The sequence below is a fragment of the Simochromis diagramma genome, unplaced genomic scaffold (genome assembly GCF_900408965.1).
Source record: "Simochromis diagramma unplaced genomic scaffold, fSimDia1.1 OVJJ01000603.1, whole genome shotgun sequence".
NCBI lineage: Eukaryota > Metazoa > Chordata > Actinopteri > Cichliformes > Cichlidae > Simochromis > Simochromis diagramma.
Window position 1 is genome coordinate 18057074 of NW_024387414.1, and position 25639 is coordinate 18082712.

At 38.3% G+C, this 25639-nt stretch overlaps 1 protein-coding gene and 1 long non-coding RNA gene across 4 annotated transcripts; one reads left to right on the plus strand and one right to left on the minus strand.

Moving 5' to 3' along the window:
- Nucleotides 1–7726: 7726 nt before the first annotated feature.
- Nucleotides 7727–17460, minus strand: hnf4b (hepatic nuclear factor 4, beta). 2 transcript variants are annotated; one of them, XM_040011894.1, is made up of 10 exons: nucleotides 17076–17460; nucleotides 14757–14928; nucleotides 14339–14433; nucleotides 12634–12740; nucleotides 11385–11540; nucleotides 11193–11280; nucleotides 10939–11091; nucleotides 9577–9834; nucleotides 9295–9378; nucleotides 7727–9052 (listed from the first exon to the last, which is right to left on the minus strand). In XM_040011894.1, the coding sequence occupies exons 1-10, from the start codon at nucleotides 17179–17181 to the stop codon at nucleotides 9009–9011; spliced, it is 1263 nt and encodes a 420-aa protein (XP_039867828.1). In that variant the 5' UTR covers nucleotides 17182–17460; the 3' UTR covers nucleotides 7727–9008. The 2 variants fall into 2 exon arrangements, with proteins under 2 accessions (XP_039867828.1, XP_039867827.1); XM_040011893.1 differs by having other exon boundaries at nucleotides 9295–9396.
- Nucleotides 17461–20691: 3231 nt separating this feature from the next.
- On the plus strand, nucleotides 20692–24536 carry LOC120721130. 2 transcript variants are annotated; one of them, XR_005693120.1, is made up of 3 exons: nucleotides 20692–20966; nucleotides 22143–22234; nucleotides 22398–24536. It is a non-coding gene; the product is annotated as an uncharacterized LOC120721130 (long non-coding RNA). The 2 variants fall into 2 exon arrangements; XR_005693118.1 differs by having other exon boundaries at nucleotides 20694–20966; nucleotides 22143–24536.
- The last annotated feature ends 1103 nt before the right edge of the window (nucleotides 24537–25639 follow it).

The following is a 25639-nucleotide window of genomic DNA, read 5'->3' on the forward strand; positions in this document are numbered from 1 at the left end:
TCAATTATTGTCCAAAATGGCCTTGGACAAATATAAAGGTAGAAAAGAGTCATGTCATCTGGGAGCTCAAAAAGTTTTCTTTTTCAACTTGTTTAATCTCAAATCCTCTTAGGTAACCATTACGCTGGATGTTAGTTTGAAAAAGGAAACAAACCTTTTGGGTACGTCTAATTTATAAGCACACCTCTGTTTCTGAGTAACATGTGTGCTTAATTTTCTGCACACTTTTACTAACTAGTCTGTCTGCAAACAGGTTTTTAGCTTTGTCTTGTTATTATATCAACCCTTGGCACTAAATGTACCAGAGATAAATAGTTAAAACTGTGGAAAACTAATAAAAAAACACCCCCAAAACAAGCATTTTTAGCCACACACATGCTAATTTGAGACACAGATGACAAACACGTTTTTCTGCTTACGTTGTCCCACTTTGTCTGTGTTATTCAGTGTTTCTCATCGTCTTCGTGCATTTTCCTTTCCATTGCCGCACAGCTGTACTTAATTCCAGGAAAACGCACATAGCTTTTATTTACAGCTAGCAACTCTTGTGCAGTTGTAGATGTGTTGTATCGCAGTCCAACCCCCACCCACCCTTTCTCCTAAGTGTATTATGTAAAGTAGACAATAAAAACGGTTTCATAACAGGTTGCTTTTTTGCCTCCTCAGTGCTTAATTATGAATTTCTGCTTAAAATACTATAATAATTTTACGCTGTATGCTTTTAGATGACTTAATTTGAATGGTAAAAGACTACCAATGCTGCTTCTGTTTTATTTTGAAGTCCCCTTTGTAGCACGGGCGCTACTGCCTTTTCAAAAAAATATAAAAACAAATTGTTCCGAAAGTCAGTCGAAACACTGGCCTGAATTCCAAACAAAATGAAAATGCAATAATAATATACGCCCAATCTAAGCAGAGCGGTCGTTAAACAAATATGATTTCACCGCACGACAATAAAATGTGTTCGAACAGAAGACACGGATGATGACTCTTCTGACAGCTTAAGCTGTTGGATGGTCCCCAGCTTGAGAGCCACATGGAAACATACATCTTACAAAACACTTGGTTTTGTGGAAATCCCACACAAGACAAAATGTCCTTTCCTTCCTTATGTGGTACATTATGTACCAAAAAGTGCACTTTCCCCATTTGTAATGTTAATATTTACCAGGTGACTGAATCTTATAATATTAACACTTTCACAAAAGTAGTGTAAACAGATAAATCTTGAGTTGACCTCATTTTGTATTATTTATATCGCTAGAAAACCTGCTGTCTTTTAAAAGGTCAGAGACGTGGTTCCAGGTTTGAGCCAGATGTTGCTCTGAGTTCAGAAAAAGTGCCAGAGAAGACTGAGACGAAGTGAGCTGCAGTTTATAAAGTCTTGCTTTTCTGCTATTTTCCTTGTTATGTGTCCAAAAATCATTGGTAAATCTCAGGCTGGCTTCAGGCTGAAAGGAGGCAGGTCGTGGAATCAAGTTTTACACTGTGCATATTTGTTTAGGGAAAGAGGTATCAGAGGTGAACTAGATTTAAAGGTTATTGCAGGATATTTGCTACAGGAAGGCAAAGAAACTTTCACAGAAACTTTAATCATTTTCCTTAATTTATTACTACCCAACATTTTAACTGTCTAAACGAACGCATTTCTGAAGATCTGTCTTTTAGTACTTATTGTAATGTCTTTCAGAATGTGTATTAGCTCCAGCAAATGAGTGTATCATGTAAATTTATGTCTTGGATTAAGAAGGCTTCCAATCTGGTCACTGGCAGTGGTGTCTTGAAAGTCAGTTATGACAGAGAGAGGATTAAAGTCATCAGGCATACAGATGGAGAACAGACATCATGCAGGCAAACAAGCCGTGAAGTTGCTGGATCCTGTATGTGAATTGCATCATATAAAGCATCATAAAGTCTAGACGCATAAATAACACATGAATGACTCACTAATAGATCCTAACAGGGTAATTCCATCTCAAATCAACCAATTTTCAGAACACTTCCTGCTCAGCTATCTCCAATTTTGTTACAATGTTTATAGCACAGTGTTTGAACATATATAATACGTGCTGTGAAATTTTAGCTTCATATATCAACTACTTTTCAAGATATATCTTTTTGAAAAACTGTCACTTTTTGCAGCAATGTTTGAACATTAATATATCACAGGATATTAGGATAAAAGCCTGAAATCTTCACCGGCTGTTCTTACCATCAAAATTAATCAGGATCTGTAGTTTGGGACAGAAGCATCAAAAATTGCCGGACTATTGGATTGTTAAGAAATGAAGATGAATAAAAGTCCAGCATTTCAGCACACAGTAATAAAAAAAAAAAAAAATTAAATTGCAAAAGCCAGTTAGGTCTGATTTATCTGAGACACAATGACCCAGTAGTAAGTCACACACACACACACACACACACACACACACACACACACACACACACACACACACACACACACACACACACACACACACACACACACTTTGCAATTGTCTTATTAATTCTTTGCACATGTTGCACTTGCTTCTTTGCACTTGAAAAACCCAGCCTGCGAGGGGTTACTAAATGCATCACAAATGCGCAAGTCTGTTGCACAACTTTAGTGCTCTCCCACTGTCTCTCTATCTCTCTCTCGCTGTAGTGCTCTGGTATGAAGACAAGAAAACCAAAACATGGCTGTGCTTTCTTCCCGAGAACACAGCTGTTCTTGAGTCGGTACATAACCATAAAAATTTTAATTCTCGATGTCTCACATCTGACTTTCAAGACGTCACCTGTCAATAACCAGATTCTTAAACCAAGATATAAGTACGTGTACATGATACACTGATTACTGGAAACTAATGCACACCATGGAAGACATTACTCAACAAAGAACACGTGGACGATCAGACCTGTGCTTCTGTGTCCTTCTTCACAGTGGAAAAACCCAAATTATGAGCCTATGTGGCAGTTTTGGTTCTTACTGTGTAAGCAGGGGATTTCAAGGATTGCCTGCATCACAGTGGCCAACAGCCAGTCGTGTTGCTTCTCACTCAGCTTTCAACTTTTAATTTTTTTTACTCAATCGCAAGTCTTTCTCTTTGTATTTTTGTGTGTAATATGTGGATTGCCCTAATTTGGATGTGCATTTTATTCAAGTGGCCAAACTTCAGCATTGTGGAGCTCTTGGGAGGTACACAGAGGAGAAACCAAACACATGTCTCTGCCTTGTCCTAGCAAACACAGCTGTTATGGCGTCCCCACGTCACCCCTCGCCGTCTGAACTCGTTTGCCCAGAATTCCCCTGGCCAAACAAACCAAGCAGGTCAACACAGAAGTAGCAGCCAGTTTATACTGAAAATGTGCTAAACAAGCATTCATTCAGGGCTCAAAGGCAACACAAGTAAGTGCTGCCTTCTGCAAGTACTGTGCCTCATAAGTTTTAACAGGAATATCAGTGTAATACGTTGTAATTAACTGGGTATAAACACAACAGAGTTCACCTTTTGTTTCTGCAGTTTGTCGTGTATTCATGATAGAATTAATAATTCCCTGTAAGGGTTTACACATGGCTATTTATGAGGTCTGTAGTTGTTGTTCTACATTTTAGGTATGTAGTATGTTCACATTTTATTTAGGTAAGGTTAGGTCATTAGACAGACTGGGTATGTTTATAGCACCTATTTCAAAGCAAGTATTTTACAATCGGTATAAAAGAGAAAAAGAGTGTTTTACACGCAGTGTTTCACATGAGAAAACTAGATAAAAGTGCTATAACAATCTTGAAATTCTTATATGTAAGTGGGAAAGGCCAATTTTATTGGTTTGTCTTTTTGTGCATTGGCCTCTGATGATCTATATTGTCTAATAAACAGCAGACACACTGAGTTTTTGTATAACGCCTTTGTGTAGATGAATGATTTTCTCAGTTGCTCAGGACTATGAGACTTCCATCTGTGTGGCTGTTTTCAAGTTTTTAGCCTGGAGGGGAAATCTAGAAGACTGTGGATCTGGGCATTTGCTGTGAGTGGTTATTTAAAGTGACCTTTTCTCGGGTTATCAAAACTACATAAATCATCAATCTTTCAGAGAAAGCATGCCGTGGCCTGTGTTCCATAACTTCTACAGAACAAACACGTTTTTTGGGCAATCTTTAAATCCATTGTACTGTGGTGTCAGCAGTCATGTTTCCTTCCTTTCTATTATTGTGAATTTTGGACCAGTAAGCCTTCTTCGTCATTTTTAAGAACCTTGTGAAAATTATACATTCAACACAGAGTCGTGACTCAAAATGATATCGATAAGGTAGATTTGAGGACATTTTTTCTTTTCCAAAATACACTAAGCACAGACCTTGTGCAGCATTAGGAAGAATCCATTCTATTTATAGTTGTACTTAAACAACTGATCAAAGACTGGCACACTATTAAACTCTGGATTTATGGTGACACTGCAATTTTTGTCTGTCTCCGTTAGTTAAATAATCTAAAGTTTACTGGGCAGTAGAGTACAGTTATATAACTTTGTAAGAGTATTAAAAACAGACCAGATCCTTTTTTTTCTTCCTTGGTTATCTATACAAGCCTGAAAACAATAAGTGCTACATTCCAGGGATGGATGAACCTGTGTTTCGTTTGGATTTAATTTCAAGAAAGAAGGGTTAAAAAACAAAACAAATGAAAAAAAATACAACATTTTCCCTTCAAGAAGGACGCAGCAGGAATCACTTTTACTTCAAAGCAAGAGTGTTTTGTTTTTTTGTTTGGTTGTTGTTGTTTTTTTTAACAACAGAATAATTTAAGTGAACATTCAGTTCTACCTGTTCCTTCAGGATCCCTGATTGAAATTAAAGCAAGAGCAGCTGTCTGTACAGCTATATATAGGTTGAACAGCTTCAAACACATAATACAAAGAAGTCTGCTGTCTGTTCATCCTACCTGAGGGGGGCAGAAAAAACATCTGGGCGGTGGACCCACTGGTCTGGATAGAAAGACACATGCAGCTTTGCCTTAATGGGAAACAGACGTGTTTATTTTTGGATGTATACGTAGAAATTCTCCCACCTGTGATGCAAAAGCAATACTATTGGTAGCAAAAAGGACTATCTGTTATCCATGATGGTAGTATATAATAATGGCAAATGACTAGAAATAGTGGCAAAGGCACACTTCAGTACAAGACAGAAATAGAAATGTAGGTTTTATTTAAGTTAAGGTGATTTTTTTTTTAGTTGTTTGAAGTTAGTAAGATGGAGAGTATGGGAGCTAAACGGAAAATCACACAAGTGATCTTCAGGGTATAAGCGGCAGCAGGTCTGAAACTCACTGGTCAAGAGATCAAACCAACAGTCACCTTAGTGTAATGGACGTACTTTACAGTGTTTGGGAGAAAATCCCAACAATTAAATTATCCTCTATGAGCAAGCACTTTACTACGGTGGGAAGGAAAAACTCCCTTTTAACAGAAGGAAACACTCTAGTAGGACCTGGATCAGGGCAAGGCAACCATCTGCCATGACCAGCTGAGGGGTGAGGGGAAAAGAGAAAAGAAGAAAGACACAAGGAAAGAAAGAGCACAGACAGTCAACATTCTGCAGGGCTATGTAAACATGTAGGGAGTGAAAGGAGGTGAGTGGAGGAGAAGTGCGCAGTGCATCACAGTATATTACATGAAATCTTGCAGCACTTAGAGACTAGTGCAGCAATATTAAGGGTTTGTTCAGGGTCAACTGATCTAGTCTTAACTATAAGCTTTATCAAAAAAGTGTTGCTACCTGCAATTGATAAGTATGTACTTAGTGTTTTAAGTAATACAGCGGCTGATCCACTATTTCTGTTTCGTCTCTTTTATGTTTTCTTGGTCTCTTAGCTATAGAACCCAAAGCTGTTACGTAGACCAACATTTAGCAACTTTACAAGATTGGGTAAAACAAAGCCTTTCAGTTGCACCTTTTTTTTTTTCACCATGAGCTGTTCTTGTCATTGACTAAGCAAAATATAACTCTTGTAATACAGAAATGAGTATATCTTAAAATAAGATGAATGCCGTATTTTCAGATGTTTTTTATTTTTATTTTTAAAAAGATGCATAGTATCCACATCAAATTTTAATGGTTTCTTCTTTTGCACATACTCCACCACTCGGACATTATGCAGAGTTCCTCCAGAAAATCAATGCTACTTTAGTACTGTTTTTCTCGAAGGATGTCAACCATGAGGTGGAGATTTAGCATCAACCTGTGGAGTTTGAAACTTTTTTAGAATACTAACAATCTGTAATCATGTGTTTGTCTTTAAACTATGGGGTTTACCACAAGAGTTTCTCAGTCTTTCTTTTATTCTTTTCACAAATCCGAGTTTAACTTACTTTTACTTACTTAACTCTGTGTACTATTCTTTTGTTCCAAATGGTACAGGTCATCAAATTTTGGAAATTCGTGTGGTTTCAATAAAAACTTTAGAACTTGAATGGCTGAAGGTATGATCGTTAACATGTCTTGGTTTGATGATATTATCGGTTCCCTTCTTTTTTCTGAATTCCTGGCACAACCAAATATTACTGTGTCATAATTAAGCCCTTTATGCCCTTTAAGAGGGCGATTCAACACAGGACAATATTTGTACAGCAGAAATCCAAGAAGCTCCAACAAATTTGTGACTCTCCTACATGAAAAGCAGACAGCTGATCTTTGATGTAGAAACTAAAGAGGTTAAATATTGTTTTTAAAAGAACATTTAGCAGAGACAAAAAAAAAGCCCTGCCTCTGGACTCCCTCCACTGTGAATGTAAGGGATGACACTGACAACTGAGAGCAAGTATTCAGCTTTTAACACTTCAGCATCACTTCGCTCTCTGCTGAGCTTGACAGATCAATAGACTGCCTCACAGCAGGCCCTTGGGAAGTAAAAAGACATCACAGCAGTGTCACTGCTTACCTTTTTACAGTGACAATGAAACCCGAGTATGACAAGGACCCCAATTTGGCAGCTATCTTGTGTTCCCGTTTAAAAGCCTAATTAACTGTTTGATTGGCTGTGAGAGTCAGTGCTGGGCGAGTATGTGAAAAATGAACAATCAGGTTCTAATTATTTGTCAGTTCAAATAGATATGATTGCGTAATTACAGTACCTAACCTGAACCCTTCAAAGATGAACACTGTGACAGAGTCTGTTTGGGAAACTCAAGTTTATTTAGACTATATTGAGTGAAGCAGTCCTGCTGGCACCGTATATCATTAAAAGTACCCGCGTCTGACTTAAGAGTTGTGTTGTTGCACAGAAAGCTTTTCAGAAAAAATGCCCATTTGGAGATTTTTCCACTCGTTTTTTTGTTTCCAAATATCCTCCCATACATGATTAAACTGTTTCTCAATTCTCCCACACGTGCTGATTGGTGAATGTAGGTCAACACAGATAAATTTGAAACCTCAGATTTTGTAATCACTGCATGTTGTTTCCAATTATTCTTTTTTTTTAACTTCAGGAAAAGTTTGAGGAAAGTTGCCGCAACGGACAATCATTTTGTTTGTTGTTTTTTTCAGGGCAATAGAGAAAGAGTCAACTACACTATCTATTGATTCAGCCATCAAAAAAGGTCTTTCTTTAGACAGAACGTGATTTTGGCACAAAAAAACCCTTTCTTTAACTTTCCTTTAATTTTCTGTGCTCTACCATTAAAATAAACCGGCAGGAAAATTTATTTATTTAAGTTAGAAAAGTTAGAAAAAGGACTTTTTTTAAAATTGTAAATTTACGGTTCTTTTAGTGTATTTATTCTTTTTCTTCTGCGTCAAACATGTGGTTGGGGCATACTTTCTGTGCCAAACACTGTTCTGCATTTGCTGTAAAGGAAATAGAAACTTCCAGAAAATTTCCAGGGTCTTTGCTGAAGAAGCAATTCTTTTTCTCGAATTACACCAAACCACATTAAAGTTACATATTGTTTTATATACTTCTTCCAAAACTGATGATTCTTCCACTAGTTAAGAATAGGCTAATATGTCACCGACCTGATGTTGTCTTAAAAGACAACATCTAAGTATTTAGTTTTATAGGAAAGCACATGTGGTAGATATTCAGGACAATGGACCTAACAGTCAATACTATGTTTAGATTATACATACTGCTGTGAGTATTGCTGTCCATGCCTCCATGGTAGAGGAAAGGATGGATTTCTTTGTGGGGATGAAGATAACAAAACAATGAGGGTAGCAAGAAAGAAGAAACGGGTTGCAGACCATAATTTTGCCACTGAGTTTTACTGCTGAGCCTCTAAGCTTCAGTGCTGTTGAACCCTCATCACTCATCACATCAAACCTTTCTAATAACAGCCTTCACTGCTCATCTAAGTGAATTATTTCAGGAACAGGTACAACAGGTATCTGGTTGATGGTGATAACTGTTTTTATTTAAAATATTCTTTTTTTTCCTTTAGGCAATATTCTGTTACTTTTGCTCTCCTTGCAGTGATTTGACAGTGGGGATTACACTCCTTTAATTATTTCCGCAGCAAATTGTTGACACCATTAGTCAAGGCTTTCATTTGGGATAAAACAATAGCCCCACAGCTCCAACTAATATGTTCAAGCACTGGCTTTTTGTGCCCTCTGCTGACAGATGATGGATTTTGCATTTCAGCTTTCTACGTATTATGCTATAATTTGTTAGCAATTAGTTAACCATACTTACTGTAGTGTGTGCCTTAGCTTTCTTTTGCACTCATCATTACAAAGTGTTGCATGTCATTATTCCAATTTTTCATGAGTTCCTGTATAAAATATAAACTTTATATTTTTTGTTGTTTATAACAATAACATTATTTTCTCAGTAGTGATTCATAATTGCATGTATGTAGCTTATGTATGTATGCAGCTGAGTGTGAGTATTAGTATGTTTGCTGGTTCGAACTTGTAACATTTCCCGGTTTCCTCGGTTAAGTTGTTTTTCAAGGGGTTTCTTGGTGTGGACAAGTGCCTTCGGTATGTTGTGGGCACGCTGGCAGACTTTCCATGTCTGTACACCTCAGTGCCAGTCTATGTGGGCAGCAAGGAAGCCACTTGTAGGAGCTGTGTGAGATACACAAATTTAATGTCACACGAGGATTCAGTGCATATCAGTTATTTTCCGTTTCAGCTTCAGGTGTTACCCATTAAATGCTGATGTAAATACGCTTCTTTTTCTGATGTCGTAAAACCGCTAAAAGTAGGAAGATCTGCTACGTCGTTACTAAAAAGCTATAGCTTCAAAATCAAAGTTTCTCAAATAAGCTGTTACATTAGCAGTGATGGTTTGATCAGTCAATACTCACCCACTGAAGCATGACAGATCACAGATGGGAAGGTTGCAGGTGAAGCATTCAGGTCATTCTGCTGGTCTTGAGTTGGGTCATTTCCTGCAGGCACAGGACAAACTGAAGCACACAGTAAGAGTGACAGAAAATAAACACTGAAAATACAAAATAGCAAAGTTAGTGTAAATATATACTGCTGCGTATTGGAAATGACTCAGCTTCAAGTTTGATGTCAGTTGAAGCTCACTTTAGACTTCTTGTACATTTCCTTTAACTAAACACAGCAGCAGATTGTTGTACCTGTACAGACTCCTTGTCCCGTTTCAGTTCCCTCCCCTAGCAACATTTCCTGCAGCAGGCTGTCCATTTTGGCCTCGCCAAGCAGCTGTGCTAAGTGAAGAGTCTCAACCATCTGCCAGGCCACACTCTGCAGGGGAGGCAGGATCAGCAGGAGTTCCCCAAACCTTCCTCGCTGCTCACATGTTGCTTCTTCTAAGAGAAGATGGGCCTGGAAACGGAGATGTCGAACCACCTGAGGACTCTTCAGTCCCGAACAGTCTGCATTACATAAGGTAAGAAAGTCTTATGTAAATATAATATTGTATAAGGGAACCACTTAAATAAATGCACTTTGGTCAAATTTAATCTAAGCATGGGTATAAGTTTAAAGTGTAAATGAAAGAAGAAAAGAAACAATAAGACAATGATAAAAATAATATCAACAATCCTCACAGAATGAAATGCACTGAATAAGAACTGACCAACTGATCATCACGAAGACAAACCAGAATCCTGTTAGAACAATGTTTTGTCGATACATTATGTGAGATATGATTTTTTAGTCTAAATAAGAAATATTCTGTTTGAAGCAAGAAAAACCAGACATTGTTGATTAGGCCTGCCTTTCAGTGTCTGGGCCAGCACAGCTCTCCTTAATTAATGCAGCAATGAATTCTGAGTTATGCAATCACTATTTTACAGAAAAGATCTATCTGTGGACTGAATCTACACGCACAGTAGGTGGTGCAGAAAGACAACAAACGTCAGGATGGTGTTCAAGTGCTGAAACCCAATAGCAGTTGAAGCTAGTTGGACTTGTGTGAAAGTCTGTTGACGTTTTACGGTAATAATTATCCAGAAATATAGCAAATTCACAAACTTTTTCTCCAGTTGAATGTTATCTATTTGACAGGTGTGATTACTTATACAAGACTAATTTTGTATAATTAGGGGAAAGGCATGATGGGAGTGTTTCAAGTGCAAATGAAAAAATAGGGTTGAATGAACTATATGTGGATAAAATTGAAATCAAACCTAGAATATGACTGATTATATTTATCTCTGTCTTGGACAGAGATGAATATGTTTGCCAGTTCAGACCGTTTGGACCTCCGGTCTATCCCTACCACAACAGGTAAATGGGGAATGAAGTTAAGCAGGCAGCCTCTCTGCCTGACTGCCAAGAATGCCACCACATCCTGATATTAGAAAATCTCTCTGAAACGTACTGAACTCAGACCGCTCAGACTAAACTATAGCTGAAATTGGCAAGAACAATAAACCAAGAGAGAACATTAAAAAAATCAGCCTTTTTTCAGTGCAATAGAAAAGGGCAAACAGAAATCAACCTCATTCACCTTCTCACATGCTGACTGAACTAACCTGGGGCAAAGAAGACAATCGTCCGGAGGCAAGCAAACTCTTTGTCTGTGATGACCAGCTCTCTGAGAGGTTTGACCAGCTCCTCTTGAATTCTGAATGCCACTCTGGATATCTCTACTTCTGCACCTCTCGGTGGAATCACAAAGTCATTACCTAGTCAATTAAGAAAAAGATAGTCATTCACGTCCAAGAAGTTTAAGTGTGAAGTTCAGGCTACAATGCACAAAATACTACAGAGAACACATCTGTCCTACCAAGAAGAATGACATTATTGTAAGGCAGTGAGCGTCTTGCTACCCCTAAGATAAGATGTTCTGCAGAGTGGGTTCGTAGAAGGGTTACCTGCAAGCACACATACACGGGTTTCACATAATATAAAGAGTCAAACTTGGCATGGACAGATATATCTTAGCTGTTTAGTATAAAAGGTTCATTCCTCTTTGTACCCTGTCATCTATTGGAAGGCTACAAAACTCTGGGATGTGTTTAGCCCATTCCACCAGCAGGAGGAGTTGCTGCTTCATGGACTCGAACACCTCTCCCACACCTGCTGTCTTCTTGGTGGTGATGTCATGGCTCCTAGGAGAGAGAAGTGCTGGGAACTGAAAGAAACAAAGTATAATCTGAATTCACAGTAAACAGGTACCATGGATGTGAACCTTAGTGTATGTGCGCGATTAAGGAGATAAACCACAAACATTCTTTTTTTTTTAAATGGATCAGTTGGACCACATAACAATCCATTTCAAAATTCCTGCATTGCTGTAATTAGTGTACCAATCGTCTCTCTATGCTGCAGTAAACCCTGATAACAAACACTTGCAGTCTTACATGGTGTCCTACTGAGTTTCTTATTATACTATGTAAAAGCAGACGATTGCCAAGTCCTATTTTCTTACATGTACAACAAGAGAAATCACTCTAAGAGACACTGTCTGACGTGACATTGTGCTACTTAAAACTTGCTTGAAGACTGCCTGATAACAAATGCTAAAGCACACCAACTCTTATGCTTTGTAACATCACATTACTTCTTCATATTAGTCATTGTGTCAACACAGTTTGTTACATAGCACTTAACAAATTACACGTATAAGAAGTGTTATCAACAACACCCTTTTTTGCACACTTCATCCAATTTGGATATTAGTCTCCATTTAAAGTGTAACAATTATAACAGACTTTTAAAAAATGAATTTAGATAACTGCTGTTTTAAAAACAGCACATCGGCTCAAATATCATGCAAATGCACATGAGTGGGCCGCCTGTGGCTCAAGTGTTAGTGGCTGCCCTCTAATCATGAGATGCACCCAAACGGTTCTTCAAATAAATGCTTTCTGTAACTGCTGTAAGGTTAAAAGACGGCTCATAAGTGCAGGGCAGTTAAGAAGAATCACTTTGTTCAGTAGCTGTGTGCTCTAACATCTTTTTGCGGTCTTGCATTTATTTGACTTCAGATTCATCTTTAATACTTAAGGATCAAAACTATTTTCCTTTTCTGTTAAATTCAGTTAACTTTTTGGTTTACTGCGAACCAAAATGAATTCATTTAAATCATGTAACCTTGGAATTTTCCATCTTTTAGCTTTATTTAAATCATTTCTAAAATGATTTTTATAAAAAAGTGGTATACACATTAAAAAAGGATTAATTTCTGCCAAAGAACATAACATCTAAGACCAGTAGTGTGTTACCTGCTGAACAGTGGTCTCTGCCTGCAGCAGCACACTGATGGACAAAGTGCCCACTGTCTGCTCCTTGGCTCTCTGACTGTTGATGCAGTCTCTCTCATTCTGAACAGCTGGACATTAAAGAGAGGAAAGAACCATCAGGCAAGCTTCTTGGCATCTCCGCACATTAGTCCTGCACTTGACTGTTTTTTTTTACTCGCCTCCTCAGCAAATACATCCCGAAAGAAATGCCCTACTCTTCATCTCAACAGAGTCCCTCTATCCCCCGTGACACTGAAGCTGCTGTTTGTGGCTATATTAGCCACGCCAAATGCTGCTTACTCGGGAAATGTGGCACAAATTGGATAAAAATAAAATTCTCCGGGAGTCTCTTTAAGTTTCCTTCTGTTTGCATATTTAAGTGTCTCTATTCCAGGATTTAAAGGAGTATCGAGTGAGTAAATGTTACATTCCTTAATATGAAATAACTGAGAGGATGATGAAATGTGATATGAATGGGTGCACAATTATGTTTCATATAATGCTGGCAACATCCTACTCAAGGTTTATCACTGGTAAGTATAAAGTTGCAGAAGAGGAAGTATGGGGAACCAATAAGAAGTATGTAGTACATCTAAATGTAAACCTGGTGACGTTAATATTTTAATCCAGCCGTGTAGACTTTCTTCGGTTTGATGTGCTTTAATGTGACATTTTGTTTTTGACAGCTTCTTACATTTGCTACTGACAGTAACAGTTGATGTGGAGGCTTGGGCGCTCGCTGATTAAGATTATATTTTGAAGGGAAGATGTCATCACATGTTGTTGACCCATCCGCAAGTGTCATTAGAAACACGGCAATCTGGATGGCCTCAGACTAATTCTAAAATGGCTCTACAAAGTCAGACAACACAACCAAGTGTCAGAGTAATCAGTCATCAGAGGTGTCCTCTCAGCAACCAATCTGGAGCACATTAATCAAACTAAAGGAGGAAAAGGAGCAGCAGCAGCACCAGCAGGGTCCCTCTGTACTTCACTGACATGGTGCTGCATGACAATGTCACAAATGAGCCTTCTGTGGAACATAAATTAAGTTTAGTTTTGGAGTAAACAGTTACACGGCTTACTTGGAGGTCGAGTACAAAATAACACGATACTGGAGACTTGTTCAATATTTTTACTTATCCGTTCCCACAACAGCTGTAAGTGTTATTAGAACATGTTATGCAAATCAGGCAAATTAATGAAATACACGTTTAAAAGCACACTGCTGGCCGTGACTTCAAAGGGTTGTGAGCAACTGCTGTCCAGAAAAATGGAGAGCAAATATTTGGCCGTGCTCAGCTGTGTTAATTATTCATGTGAAACGAGGCTCCTTTGATTGCATCGCTTTCTCCTTGCTTCTCAGTAGGAGTCGATAAAAGATAAAGCCAACGATAGACACAGTCCACGTAAACACACCTGGAAATTGACACTGACACGTTCACTGTTTCTCAAGAAAGATTTTTTTTCCGCTTTTTTTGATGAAGTGATATTGATTATTTTATTTTTCACTGAAGTAGACAGGTTTAAATGTAAAAGTACAGAGCAAAATGTGAGGTCCTGGATATTCTCAATAAGGTATAGCTGAACCTTTTATGTAGGGTGTTATAGCTAAGTGCATTTTTTTTTTCAAATTAAAGACTAAAAGAAAGTTTTATTACACAAAAAAGAAAATCTTAACTCTAACCTTCCTTTCTCATTCCGGCCTTGAAACACTTTCGTAGTCTGCAGTAGCGGCACTGGTTCCTTTTGTCTTTGTCCACAATGCATTGCCTGTCGAACCTGAAACGAATGCGTCGTAATGCATAAGAGCTTCATCTCAAGCACAAACAGTTCAGTCTTGAACTGTTTCAGAGAATTTACGCCGCTAACGTTGCACTGAATGGTTAATCTGCAGGTTTAAAGTGAGCAGCAGAGGTCAAGTAAGGCTCCATTATTCTTTTTTTTTAATTTGCTAGTTATGTACTTTCTGAATATAAATGTTATAGCTCAAAGTTAAACCATTAAACCAAAGACTTAATTTTAATATTTTGGTGATTTTTTTTAGGTATAGAAAAATTGTTATGCTTTGTACAGCAATCAGCTGGCCCTATGATAGTACTCACCTACAGCTGTAAGTGTGGTTGTTGCGAATGCTCCTCCTGAAGAAGCCCTTGCAGCCATCGCAACTGGGTGCACCGTAATGTTTACCTGTGGCTCTGTCTGCACATATGAAGCATTGAGTCTTCGCGCCATCGGCCCCTGACAGGGATGAGGAGGATGCTGACACTACTGAACCTATGGGACAGCAGAAAATATTCAGATAATATGCCTGCGAGGAAAGGTTTGACTAGCCGTCCACTGTAAGAAAGTGGGATTCTCTATGAACCTTTTTAGCTGGTCACAAACGAATAAGTAAATATCTCTGAGCTGCTTCTAAACAACACAAACAGAAAGATGGCCATACTCCAAAGAACCTCCACTTTGATAGGAACAAACTTGTGATGTGATACAGAGGATCTGTTATGATCTTGTTTTCAGTGGTGGGTTACAACTAAAATGTTTTCACCTGAATCTAAATGTTCCAGCTTAAAGCATGTTAAACCACTTATTACTGCATTACATTATTGTTGCATGTAAATCTGTGAATGAAAGCTACATTCAAAAAATGATGTTACCTAAACTAAACCTTGATCGAGTGAGTTACCGATAGAGATGTTTTACTTGGAAAGAAAGAAAACACAATTTTGCCTTGACCTTTCTTCCCCCCCATTACATTAGAGTGAAAACTACACTGAAAACCACCTTGTGTCTACCACACTGTTATGTTGCATTTCACCTCCATGTCTGTCCAGACCTTACCTTTGACCTCTTGGATATAAACTGTGCAAGAGTCAGGATTGCAGAATGTACCTTTAAGGCATTTTTTGAGAAGCAGTGTTATAAGTTGGAGAGGCTTTTCCTGTCTCTGAGCTTCTGTTTCCATTTGCGTTTTAACTCAAATTGTGACTGAGGGCAGGCTACATGTGATAAAACAGTCACCATCCAACTGGCTGGTGTAAGGTGAGTAAGTGTGTAATAAACAAGAAGCAGTCTGGAAAACAAGCATTAGTGTGGTTGTGTGTTTCTGGCTATCATCTTATGTTACAAATATCACCATTTCATTATCTTTTCATATTAGACATGTATGTGATATTTTTGTCAAAATTAGCTAACCAAGTCTTGAATTCTGCCAAAAAGTATTTTATGAGGTCACGTAGAATATTTTGACCAACTCCGATCAGCTCATCCTTGATTCATTTTAGGATTGTAGCTTCTGATTACCATCTATTTAAGTTGTAACTGTACTCTGCATTCTAATTATGTTACACTTCCATCTAACCCATTAACAGAAACACGTAATGAATCATATTTCACCTCCGTGAAAATAATGCCTTTGTACACAGAGATGAATTTGCAGAAAGGTGCTGATTATGCACTTTTGAACCCCTCAGAATCATCTTCGCACTGCTTCATAGCTGGAACAGTGTGAGGATAATAAAAGCAGGGTTATAGGTAATGATATCAGCTGTATATGAATGGCATGGACCCCTAAGGAACACTGTACCCATGAGTAAAAGGTAATTCCCCATTTAATTAAAGCAGTTTAGAAGCCAGTTAAGAACCAAAGTCCACTACTCTCCTCTGGCTAATTTTACACTGGGCACTCAGCCTCCCACCGTGTTGCTCTAAACTGCATCTTACCCCTATTGTTCCAGGACTGTCTCGCTTTAAAAGCACTGACCATCAAATATGCCATCTTGGTGTAATATTCCTGCACTAATGCACATATTTTACATGCCCCCAGCTATAATGTCTGTAAATTGCACACTTAGTTTAGGCAGATGAAGCAGCTAGGGATTTTCAATTTAACAAGGAAATGCTTTCTGTGGCCAAAGATCAGCTAGATTGAATTAAGAGATTAGAATACATTTGCCTTGCAGTTATCTGGATTTAAAGAGCAGCCTAGTAGTGAAGCTTCTTCATTTAAATTGGCAAGGAAAGGGGCTGATTCAGCTCAACAGAGTCCTAATTAGAATGACATTAGATCAGAATGTAAACTGATGTAGACCTATGGAAAAAGTAATCTGCAACTATTTTGATAATTTATGCCTTATACATAAACATTTTTATGCAACAATGCCCGATATGGACTATGGACTTGGACCTTGGACCCTGTGAAACTGTGGCATTTCACACTTGGACATAATTTCGAGTATTAAAATAAGGTTAGCTGGACTAATTAATAAAAAACAAAAACAAAAACTAGATCCCCAAAGTGATGCATTTTCAAAGCAGATCTCTTTTTGATATTGCAGTTTCAGTATCTTTTGGTGTGACAGTGGACAACACTCTGAAGATCGTTACTTGTAATCAAGAGCAATTTAGGTGAAAGCTCATCATACCTGTTTTATTTGCTCGTAGAGGAACCAGCATCATGTTGTTTAACAGTTTAGTCTCTGTGCTGCCATGAGTGCACTCCAGTTTAAGGATAGTCCCAGTAAGCTTCATGGTCTCTGGACTCTGTGAAGGGTTTCTGAGATATGCAAAGCTCCAGCAGTGTCAATTTTAACTTCCAGGTCATGCATTCGGCTTAGTTCTCATCCCTCACAAGTTTCCCGTGTGTGGCTCCAATTCTTTTCGTTCGCACTATTGTTTGAAAGCTTTTGTTTTTGTGCTCTTGAGCCACTCTACAGGTATTAATCTTTTTTAAAATGTCACTTGTAACATTCTTGTGGTGTGCTGAAAAGCTTGCACCATGACGGTCCTCTCAAGTGACCTGTCATTGACTGAAATTGGGTCGTTGTCCGTTTGCTTTTTTTCTTATCTGTATCTGCAAAGTATATCGAGGGGAAAGTTCAGAGACAAACTTGGCTCACTGTGACGAGCACAAATAGATAAGACCAGTGTTAGTTAGATGTTAAAAATATAAATGTCTTGCTCTTTTTCTTCTTTTTATTATTTATTTATCTAGCTTTATTAGGAAGATAAATGTGATCAAATAAAGACAAAGAAATCCAAAGACTACATGCTGGGATGTCTTTCATTGATTTTAGGAAAGGTATTCTCTTAGCTTGGACAATCAATATGCCACTGAAGAGTGATGTAGCATAAACAAACAGAATGGGAGACTGTTGAGAAGAGTACGGGCCGTGCCTGATTAACCTTTTGTTTTAATTTTTGAGGTAAGTAATACAAGACGGTGCCACATTGCAGGGGGCACAAGTGACATTTATTTACGGAGGATCGCTGTTTTTGTCTCCCTTCTACTGATAGAAGGTATTTTATTTGCTTGATAGAGACAGACATCCCTCTTTTGTTCACCTTTTCACATAAGCAGACTATTGTATATTTGGTCTTATTGATCAGTGCTGAAATCCTCAGGTTATCTGTACAAAAGTGCAAAATCCGAGGTTGTCTCTTCATTCACTGCTGTTGCTTCAGAAAATGTCATTACAGCTCAGGGGAAAAAAAAACAAAACGCAAAAAGCAAACCGTAGCTTGATGTATACTTCATGTATGCTTGATGTATACTTGCTACTTTTAAAAGCAAGATAACTGACCTGCTTGAAAAAAAAACCTGATGTTGATTTTGGCTCTTTTTGTTGCTTCTGAAAATATGGCTCGGATTAAGAATCAGAGATGCTCTGTTTGTTGTAAGATTCAAAAGGATGGAAGTATAGCTGTGGTGTAAGACTTTAGGATAGTCATTCACAGTCTAAACTCTGTATGATCTGAGATACAAAGAGAGCACATATACCACGATGTGTGATTTTAGACTTCAGGTATTCAAGTCAGGGTGTGTTAAGGGACAGAATTCTAAAAATGTGAAAGACAGGGAGAAAGGTGAGCATCGTCACACAATTTTTTACAAATTATAACAAATTATATGTCAGACCACATATGAGCTTCCCCAGTACCGATATCCATCATACTTTGGTGTAATGGGATTTCCTGGGTGAGTAGCACTCCCTCCTTCAATGTCATGCTAGGCCGTGGGTCAGACCTCCCCTGGCAGTGGCTCACACACTCAAGCTTTGCTTAGGTGATTGATTGATCATAAAACCCCCAAAGCCATAAGTGGACTACAGAATGGGTTTCTATGGCTTGTGGGTTTCTAACATAAAAGGGTTAAAAATGAGTTGTGAATATTGATTGTCTACCCTTTCCATCACTGATAAGCAGGATAGTGTAAATTATGTGCAAAATATGTGCAAAATACTTTTGATCAGCTCTTGGTCATTAAATGTTTAATAAATTAAAAAATGTTAATTTTCTTCCTCCCTTCTGTGTAGGCCATGTTATTCCCCTAAGATTGGAAAGTTTGTCACTCAGACGAAAAGACGGTTTTTCTAAGCCCACTAGGGGGAGACAGAGTACACTACATCTGGCCAGAGCTTTGCTTTGCAGGAGCCAAAGCTTGGAAAAGGACAAGATCAAAATGTTTGTTGCACATCTACTCAAGATTTACTTTCTTTGATCCTAAACACCAACGAGCATCATCATGCACACGACTAACATTCCAGCTGTAACATCAGCTGGTGCATTACAATATAAGACTATTTGACCAGTTACGCAAAGTAGAAAAGAAAGACGATTTATACACTTCCATCATTACCACAGTTTTGATGCTTCAGTTACAGAAGACAACCTAAATTTATTCTATGGTGTCTCAGCTCTTATTGATATAAACACTACAGAAAACCCTGGCAGAAAACTTGCAGAAAGCTCTAACTATAAAACTTTAATATGAAGTAGATACAGGAAGGCTAAGACCTTGTTAAGGATTACTATTTCTATTATATTGACACAACAATCTAAAATAACATTAGATTTTTATACAGCTTTATGTTTTGCAAAATTAAATAAATATATCAAAGCTTGCAATGTGTTTTGGGGTTTCATAACAGAAAACAGATTTAAAGACAGAAGCAAGCCTATAAGGACTTGGACAGGCATAAACTCAGAGCAATCTCAGTCGTCCAGCCTTTTTTCAGGCTCTCTGTCCTGACCCTGGCCCATCTCATCTCTGGGCTACTACCAACTCCAAGTTCGAACCTAATTCATTTCAATAATTTATACATTTCCAGAATTACAGCAAAAATAAAATAAAGAAGTGCTGTACAACACCACGCAGGGAAACCTTTAATAAAAACATAAAATATTCTACAAATAGATGCTCTTTAGATAAGAGCATCTCTCCGTGGAGCATTACTCGGGTCCAAACAAGGTCTGACACATTTGTCTCAGTGAATTTGATTAATAAAGCTAGATCTCAAATCTCCACATGAATACCAATTCAATAATAAGCCCTCAGCCTTTGGAGTTTCATTCAAAACTAGAGGAAAGTAAAACAAAGCAGCAAAAATTGGTCATAAAAACATGGTAAGCCCATGATTTAGTGGGGCGATAAAGAGTGGAAAGGTGGTCATTCATCATGGAGGCTAGCTCACCAGGAGAGAGCCTGTCAGAGACACCACTAGGTCTGGGAGGCATTTTGAGAGAGAAAGAGCCTCCGGTTGGCCCTTCAACCTGTTTGTTTCAATGTCTTTTCCAGACAGACACATACAGACTTTACATGGGTGACGAGCGCTTTGTCTTTGCAGCTCCATTGTCACAGTACTCCTGAGGGATGGGTGTTGTTAGCTGAAAAGGAGGGTGAAACTTTAGAAGGCTTACAGCTGCAGGACCCTTTGATGGGAACAGGAAAAGCTTTATTGGACTTTTTATTGTAACAATGTCAGGGGTTATGATGTTTCAGTGAATTGCAAAAGGCTCTGAATAAAGCTTGTGCCATGAGACCCTTATGGCCAATTGAATAACACAAGTTAAAAATAAGTAATTTTTAACATAACTTTTAGTTTTAAGGTTAAAAACCTACCCAAAATAGCCATCTATTTATGAAACACAGACGTTGTTTGACATGGAAACTTAAAGTGGTGTCCAATGCAATAGATGCATATGAAACGTTTCATGAAACTGTGGTAAGTTGTTCATATTCTTGTTAGCTGAAGCGATTTGGCTAATAAGTTTGTTTATAGTTAAATTATAATTTGTTGTACATTTTTGCCCTGATGATTCAAAGTGAATTTTTTTAAAGGTTCAGCAAGTGGAAGACAAACCTAAAAAGTAACTTGTTTTTTGTGTACTTGTTTCTTGTAAAGAATAAGTCTTGTTTCAGGAGAATCGTCACTTCCGGCTGTCGCCTGTAGTTTTTTGCTCGGAAAGGAATGAAAAAAGTGGACGGAGAAGGTTTTCAGTCATTAAGATGCCAGAACGATGTCCTCAAAACACAAGTACGTTGTCCTATTGTTAAAGAGACTACGGAAATGTTAAGAGTTGGGCTTTAAGTCAGGGAAAAGGATGCTAAAAGTCAGCTATGACAGTATGCCCGTTACTGGAGTGTGAAAACCACCGACCTACTAAATCATTGTTAACCATTAAATGTCTGCAAAAGCCAGAAAAATGGTACACCTTAGCCAACACTGACGTATTTAAGTTAAAAACAAGTAGAATTTAAGATTAAAGCGCTTAAGATAACTAGATAGTCGCAGGGCTGCAACTGTTAATGTTACACATAACTAGCTTCCAACTTCCGGTAGTTTGTCTAAATTATCTCCATAACTGACACTGTATTGTTTTCTCTTACCCTGACCCTACAGTATCACCTAGCATTCAAAGTAGGGTTAGAAAATAAAGCTAACATATAAAGTGCAGCAGTGTCCCATGTTTGTTTTGAAAAAGCAAATTGGCACCATTTACATGATGACTACCTAGCCATGTAAATAATATTTTGTGAGTAAAAATATGTAAAAAGGGTCAGTAATTATATTTATTTATTTTTTGTAATCATACTTCATAGGCATTAATTAACGAAGACACTGCGTCCTGCTTCATATGTGGCCTAGCAGTAATGCTGAATGCTTCATGAAACTTTGAGCATGAAGCTGCATATCGAGACATCTTTAGTTCATTGTTTTAGTGAATTTGTGTCATAGAAAAAACAGTAATCACTAAATAGGACTGTAACCATGTGCAACACCATTAACTGATTTACAGCTGTTGATAGGTAAAAACTAAGTAGCCTGCCACCCCTGCTTAAAAAAGAAAGAAAGAATTAAATAAATCATAAAACACATTATACACCAGTCAGACACAGCATTTAAACCAATATTGTATAGGTCCATCTTCTGCTGCCACAACAGCTTTGCTCCCCGTAGGCTTACTAGCCACATAGTTTAGGGGGACTCTTCCAGACCTCCGAACAAAGTGTTGTATCAGCCACCAATGCATTAGCAGTAGATCCTTTATCAGGTCATTTTAGGTAGCGAGGTGGGGCTTCATGGATCAGACTTGTTTTTCCTGCACATCCTATAGATGTTTTATTGGACTGAAATTTGGGGGATTTGGAGTCTAAGTCAACAACTTTTACTCTTTGTTGTTTCTCAACCCATTCCTGAACTATTTTGCAGTGTGTCAGTGTCCATTACCCTGCTGAAAGAGGCCAGCGCCATCAGGGAATACCTCTGCCATGAACAGGAGTGCAACAGTGTTTATGTGGTTGGTATGTATCAAAGTGCATGTATTTGTAGCAGAGCACATCACACTGACTCGCTTCATTCCAGCAGTGCATCCAACTTCCATATGTAATGATCAAACCACGTGACAAAAAAAGGCCACCATCCTCCGCTGCTGGTCTAATTCTGACACTGTGTCCCCCTCTGTAGACCTTCTGGACCATGATTAGGCTCAAGACAGGATCAGACCCGTTTGATCCGCTCTGTATTCTGTATCGATCATACCAGCATGAAGATTTTCGCTGAGTACAGTAGCTCTCCTGTGGGAGTGGGACACACATGTGTGTGAAGTGCACAAACACCCAAATGTTACTCTTACTAATGACTGATATAATAACGGTCTCATTCCAAAGCCATGTGCATTAACATGGTGGTGGTGCATCCACAAAGTTGGCCATATAATATGTTATAGGTGGAAATTTGGCAGGTGCACAGATTTCAAAGCCATTCAAAACAATTTTGATTCTGACCTTTATGAATAAAATTGACTTGACTTATTCTCTACTGTTGGCTTATGAAAGTCAGTTGAAGCTGCTCAGATGGGTCTTTCTTGGTGTCTTCATCAGAACAATATTTACAGTTTACAACTTTTTCAAGTAAATAAATTAGATCAATATTAAATACTTGTTTAAGCAGCCATTCTTTTGGAAATCATTTTAATGCCCCCACTGTCTAAAGTACATGAACTCTCCATCCATCCATCCATTTTCTGCTGCTTGTCTGGGTCTGGGTTGTGGGGCAGCCGTCTAAACAAAGAAGCTGAGACCTCCTTCTCCCCAGCCACTTCCTCCAGCTTAACCAGTGAGGCACTGAGGGATATAATATCTCCAGCCTTTCCTGGGTCTGCTCCCTGCTTCCTTCCAGGTAGAATATGTCTGGAACGTCTCATTCATTTGGCATCCTACTGAGATGCCCAAACCACCTCGACTGGTTCAGTTTGAGGTGGAGTTCTGCTCTTGAGTCCATCCCAAAAGCCCAAACTCCTCATCCTGTCTGTAAGAGAGAGTCCAGACACCCTTCGGAGGAAGCTCATTTCTGCTGTATCTGCAGTTACATTTTTTCAGTTACTAACCACAGCTCATAGCCATAGATGAGGGCAGGAATGTCGATGCTTCAGCAGCAGCTTGAGTGAGAGCAGCTATGTGTTCTTTTCATGCTTCTGATGCGAGTTCAGCCGACAGTAACCAGTTAGCATAATCGGTAGAACATCCCAAGCACCAGCAGATAACTTCTTGTAAAACAAGAATACAGATGTAGCTACATCGCACATCTGAGTTGTATCTATCCTTTTAAACTAACCTTGGCAAGAAGTCGGATGACTATATATCCTAAAGTGTTTTAAAAATCTCCATCTCGGGGAATAGTCATGGCACTCAACCGCTTTTCAAAACTTGTGCTTTCAAGTCAACCCCTTTTAATTTTTTTGTGAGTGTTATAGAATCAAATTAGCACTTTATGCACATGAATCACAGCCATGGCACGATTATTACCGGCTTATGTTTCATTTTTAGAGCTGCTAGCAGCAGTGAAGTGAGTTTTGACATCAAAGCCAAGTGTTTCAGTCTGCTAGCTCTTAAATCAGTGTTGTTATAGTGAATGCGTCCTTATGTGATATTCTTCAAAGGTCATGATGTCACTATGACCTTGAGATTTTGAAAGTCTTGAAGTGCTGTTGATTAAGTAACGTAAGATGTGGGTTGAACAGACTACTGTTAACAGAAGTTCAAGAATGGCTTAAGTGGAGAGCCTCTTTTCTTGTCAGAATTAATAAAGCAAGTCTTTGTGTGTATTCCTTTAGAGCCGCTTTTCTGTGCCACCCATCTGTTTTAAGGTCTTTCCTTGTTTTGTTAAAAGGAAATCCAGAATTTTAAAAAAGTGTTAGTGCTCAGTGTATCAGGTTTAAGAACAGTTTGAAGCAGTGCCTCTACGTTTTTGCCATTTCTAAAGCGTCAGTGGAGAAAATGCCATTTATTTACTTGACTTTACTTAACTTTGGACATTTTTTCTGAAAATAGTCTTTCTTTGTTTTAAGATCTGAGAACTGCAAGAATAATAAAAACATAAAGAGTGCTGTGAAAAATGTTTAAAAACCTCCCCTTTTTCCAAGCTCCTCTGTGAGCCAGCATTTTAATTAAAAGCACTTGTTCCTAAACCTGTGCTTAATATTTCCCATTAGTCACATTTGAGGGATTACAGACGGCACCAATGCAAATCAAAGATTAGATGGAAAATGCAGATGTGTGAACAGTGCGGCTCATTTTATAGCTATCATAGCTCTTTAGTCATTTCAAAAAAAAAATTAACTGGCAGTGACAAGGTTCCCTTTTCACTTACAAATAAAGATGACAATCTTCTGAAAGAGAAATGTCTGGAAGAGATTTCTTGGTTGGTCAGCAGGGGAGGTCTTCAAGGAAGCCAGGAGATTTCACTGAAAACATATCCTTTTCAATCACATTATAAGCACTATGCAATAAATCCTCAAAGGATTTTATATTAACTTCATTAGAATGGAAGATGACATGATCTTCTTTTGTGACTATGGCTCTTTTTTCCCACAGAGACATTTTCATTTCTTTACTGTGGACATGTCACAGTGGAAAAATCATAGATGTTAAAAAAAAAGCAATTTACTGCAACAGAACAAAGCCATTGTTATTATTATCAGAAACACCCAGGTTTTTGTTATTGTGATGAGTCAAAGTATCTGCTGGGAAAAAGACTCATTATGTTGAATCTAAATTTACCTAATTACATGACACTGCATATAAAGGGTTATTTTGATTGGACAGTAAAAAAGTGTGGTGAGCAGCGCTTTGATTATCCGATCTGGTTGGTGTGCAACTTTCTTCATGGATCACAAACGCTGTAACATTTGCCCTGCACGTTTCGTATTCTTTAGCTTGTCTTTATGCATTGTAAATCGTTTGTGACCGCTGATACAAGGTTAGCACCCCTGTCAATCAACCCTTGCTTAGCGTCTTCATCAGATTGTGCAGAAATGTCTCAGGACAGAAAAAAAGTGCAAGACTGGATAGCCTCTGCCCTCTTCTTCATTTCCTACTTCCCTCTGTTCAAATATCATATCCACACGTGGATATGGGTTAGTGTTTTTGAAAAGCATACTTTAATTAGGTGCCGCTTGTGCCTTGGGTTTATATATATATGTAAAAATGTGCTCTGTGTTTGATCTGTTAGAGAAATGTAGCTTTTAATCCTGCCTCCTACAGTGGTGTATCAGCAGTGTGATTCAGCATTTAAAATGCACTGATGACTATTATTCAGAGCAGATAACCCCCTTTTTTTTGCTTGGGTTCTTTTTGAGAGACTAGGGAAGAAGTGACGGATGGACAGATGCACTGCATGTCTAGAGGAAGGGAAAGCAATGATCAGCA

Excerpts from the sequence above, each read along its gene's own strand:
- hnf4b (XM_040011893.1), bottom strand. The coding sequence starts at position 17,181 with ATGAAGCTTACTGGGACTATCCTTAAACTGGAGTGCACTCATGGCAGC. Across the intron at positions 12,741-14,338 it reads GGCCGGAATGAGAAAGGAAG|CTGTTCAGAATGAGAGAGAC; the intron begins GTTAGAGTTAAG and ends TTTAATGTCCAG. Across the intron at positions 11,281-11,384 it reads GCCTTCCAATAGATGACAGG|GTAACCCTTCTACGAACCCA; the intron begins GTACAAAGAGGA and ends GTGTGCTTGCAG.